Consider the following 3,815-nt stretch of genomic DNA (forward strand, 5'->3'; position numbering starts at 1 on the left):
CTGGGAAGTGGGCAAATCTTCAATGTCGACTAGAACGGGTGTGATGGGCCGATCGGCCAAGTAGTTCGACCGGGGCTGACTGGCGTTCTTTTGATTCTGCAGAACTGACGAATGGGAATGGTCCTAGCCGCTGGTAATTCTGAGACAGGTACAGGTAAAACAATTCCTCCTGTCCCGCCCCGACAAAGTAAGCATTCCTTTTATAACTTCCTTGTGCTTATCGGTCTTCTTGCCTGTTGTCGAAGTGATCAATCTCCAAAGACCGTAAACAAAAAGACTGCGTGCGAATTGAACGGTTCGCTTCGAGGATTCAATGCGGAATCATTAACACTTTTTACAAACGTTTTAAAACTGATTTACAATGTAAATGGCAACTTAACGACATGTCGCGCCAACATGCTTGCATATTTCACCAATTAAATATGCATTTGGCTTCAGGAACCCGCATTTAAAATTGTTTGCATTCATACTTATAAAGTTGCAGGAACTATTTTCGAATAAATGGTGCTCGTGAATCATTAGGTGGCAATCGTGCTGTGAAATTTCGTTTGCTGGATTTTTACATTGCTCAGGTTTTTTTTTAGAGGAGGATCGGCCACCTCGGCGTTGCCTGGGGGCAGGACCACATGATCTGCAGTCAGACTTTGCCCGAAGCTGGGTTTTCACTCGGATGAACTCCCTCCAGAAGTGACGTGACGATGCGGTTACCATGGCAGCCAAACAATCTCCAATAGAGAAACTAACCGCAGAGAGTTGATTGGCACGTGGTGGAGCTGTCAATCATACTCCTCCTCCTCCCCCCTCCCCAAAAGCGCCTAACTCCAAAACATAAAACCGAACACCTGCATCAGTAGGGTTGCTCCGATATCCGTGAGTATGTGGACGTGAAGCGCGGGGCGGCGGGGGGCGGCTGATGTCGGGGGCAGGCAGTGGGAAGATTGAAACTGGAGGCCCTTTGCCGAACGCAGGCGTGTGTAATTAAAGATAATTTAGATCCGAAACTAACCCCCCCCCCCCCCCCATATTGATCCTATCAGAACATCGAACCTCCTCAGTAGCAGATGGTAGCGGGAGGAATGTGAAATAAAAACCATTTCCATTGCATTAACAGATCTTAGAAAGTCGTCCTGAAATCTGGGCGCACTTTTAATTTTGGGGGTGGGGGGTGGAAACTGTTTGAGATCCCGGCGTGGGATCTCCTTTAAACCCCCCCCCCCCAGGTCTCTTGCTTTAATGCAGCGCCTAATTATTCCAACGCATCTATTCCAGGCTGGGGGGTTAAAATCGCACCTATATTTTGTAATAGCGTGAAAATGGTGCATTCATGCTAACGAACAATCCATCAGGACCTGTCCTGAAGTGAGCTGCGATTGGCTGCCGGCTACTTATTTATAGGCCGTCAATCTGTATCACATGGATAGATGTCTGTTGAATCCTAACGGCAGGGCAAGTTTGGCAGTAGTTTGCGTGGAGGACACAAAAGTGCTTGTGAAAGTCCGCAGGTCACACAACACCAGCAGCGGCAAAAGGCTGTCAACGTTTCGGGCCCAAGCCCTTTTTCGCTGTGGGGTTTTTTTGGGGGGTGGCTGTGTGGGGGGGGGAGGGAGGGAGGGAGGGGAGGGGGTGCCGACTTGCCTCGGGGGCGCCGACTTGCCTCGGGGGCTGTTGTTTACTTCCTGTTGGGTGTCTTTTTCGCTCCTAGCTCGTTTGGCTGAATGTATAGTATGATGGAAACCGAGCTGAAGCCGGCTGTTCCCCAATCCAACACGGGGACAGTCGGCGGCTCCGCACCCGGAGCCACGGGCAAGAACGGCAACAACAACCCGGACCGGGTGAAGAGACCCATGAACGCTTTCATGGTGTGGTCTCGGGGCCAGCGTCGGAAGATGGCCCAGGAAAACCCCAAAATGCACAACTCCGAGATCAGCAAGAGGCTCGGCGCGGACTGGAAACTTCTGTCCGACTCGGAGAAGAGGCCGTTCATTGACGAGGCGAAACGGCTCCGAGCTCTCCACATGAAGGAGCACCCGGATTACAAATATCGACCCAGGCGCAAAACCAAAACGCTCATGAAGAAAGACAAGTACTCTCTTCCCAGTGGCATCCTCAGCCCGGGGTCAGTGCCGGTCAACAGTGGCGTGGGGGTGAGCCAGCGAATGGAGAGCTACCCCCATATGAACGGTTGGGCGAACGGGACCTATCCACTTATCCAGGACCAGTTGGCTTATTCGCAACACCCGGGTATCAATAGTCCGCAGATCCAGCAAATGCATCGCTACGAGATGGCCAGCCTCCAGTACAGTCCCATGATGTCCACGGCCCAGAGTTACATGAACGCGGCCACCACCTACAGCATGTCTCCCGTGTACGGGCAACAAAGTACCCCGGGCATGGCTCTGGGATCCATGAGCTCAATGGTGAAGACGGAGCCCACCACGCCTCCGCCGCTCACGTCCCACTCTCGGGGCGCGTGTCTGGGCGACCTGCGGGATATGATAAGCATGTATCTCCCTCCTGGAGGAGATGGAGACCCCTCTTCCCAGAACAGCAGACTTCACAGTGTCCACCAACACTATCAGAGCTCAGCGATACCGGGGACAGGGGTGAGTGGGACAGTGCCTCTAACCCATATCTAACAAATTAACCACCAGAACTCATCCCCAATTTCGACAAACTTTTAGCGTTCGAGCTAAAGAAAGCAAATTATTTGATCACGCTCGCTCTTCGGACTGAATTTGTTATGCGTGCGAGCGAGTGATAGTTGGAGATTATCTCCGTGACGTATAACTTTAAAAAAAATGGTTTCTAAATGTTGAAATGTCTCCTCTTTTCTCGCCAGTTGGGACAATCATCCATTCTGACCAACGAGACTCCCTTTTAGATGCCAAGTTTTATTTGAAAAGGAAGCCTTTCTGAGACTTTCAATGACTTCAGCCGTGGACTGAAACTTCTCGAGGAAACAAAACTTTTTTGAACTGTCTAATTTGTGTACTTGTAAATAACTGTTTCGACAATGTGACACCTGGCTTGATTCAAAATCACGCCGAAAAAAATATACCTTGTAGGGTTTGTGTTTTAACCTCGTTCTCCCTCTCCTTTCGTTTTTTTTTTAGCTTTTTAAACAAAAAAAGACTGCGGGCCACATCGCAAGTTTTAATTTATAGTATTTTTTTTTGTTTACACGTTTTGATGCTTGTGAACATTTTAAACCTCTTTAACTGGACCCTCCTACCCCACCGAGTCTGGATTTGTGAATTTATGGGTGGAGTGTCCTTCCATATCAGTTGAGTTAATTATATTGAACAAGCAGATATTCTAGTTTACTAATAAGGCTTCTTGTGTTTTAAACTCCGGCTCCTGTTCCTGAAATGAGGATGAATAAATTTTTACAAAAAATCACACGACCCGGATGTTTTGCGTTGCCTGTTGAAAGTCGGGCTACCGGTGAGTCTTTTCAAGAATTAAATGCTTATTAATCTAGATGGATTTAAAAAAAAAACCACATTAAATGTATTCTGGTGACAACTTAAAATTAGTCGAGGGCTGGATTTATATTCTGAATTGTTCCTGTTTCTTTAGGCGCACTAATGTAGGCCTTTAAAACAGCGAAGGCGTGTTCGCGAAATGCCTTACTTTGAAAAGTGAGGTGAACACCAACTGATCTGTTTGCATGAGATCCTCACTTCCGGGAGTTTTAACAATCTCCAAATCGCTCACAAAGTTCCACCCATTGCAATATTCAAGAAATAAAATATTCCCACTAAAAACTAAATAATTTGGTGTCAGGCGTGTTGTTGCTGAGTCACAGCAGAAGC

The 3,815-nt window shown here is 48.0% G+C and overlaps 1 protein-coding gene across 2 annotated transcripts; it reads left to right on the top strand.

The window, feature by feature from the left end:
• Nucleotides 1–721: 721 nt before the first annotated feature.
• Nucleotides 722–3,532, top strand: sox3 (SRY-box transcription factor 3). Of its 2 annotated transcripts, XM_069893521.1 has the most exons (3): nucleotides 722–870; nucleotides 1,703–2,603; nucleotides 2,840–3,532. In XM_069893521.1, exons 2-3 carry the CDS (start codon nucleotides 1,716–1,718, stop codon nucleotides 2,879–2,881), a joined length of 930 nt encoding a protein of 309 aa, XP_069749622.1. In that variant the 5' UTR covers nucleotides 722–870; nucleotides 1,703–1,715; the 3' UTR covers nucleotides 2,882–3,532. The 2 variants fall into 2 exon arrangements, with proteins under 2 accessions (XP_069749622.1, XP_069749623.1); XM_069893522.1 differs by having other exon boundaries at nucleotides 723–870; nucleotides 1,703–3,532.
• Nucleotides 3,533–3,815: the final 283 nt, after the last annotated feature.

Source organism: Narcine bancroftii, chromosome 8 (assembly GCF_036971445.1).
Source record: "Narcine bancroftii isolate sNarBan1 chromosome 8, sNarBan1.hap1, whole genome shotgun sequence".
Taxonomy (NCBI): Eukaryota; Metazoa; Chordata; class Chondrichthyes; order Torpediniformes; family Narcinidae; genus Narcine; species Narcine bancroftii.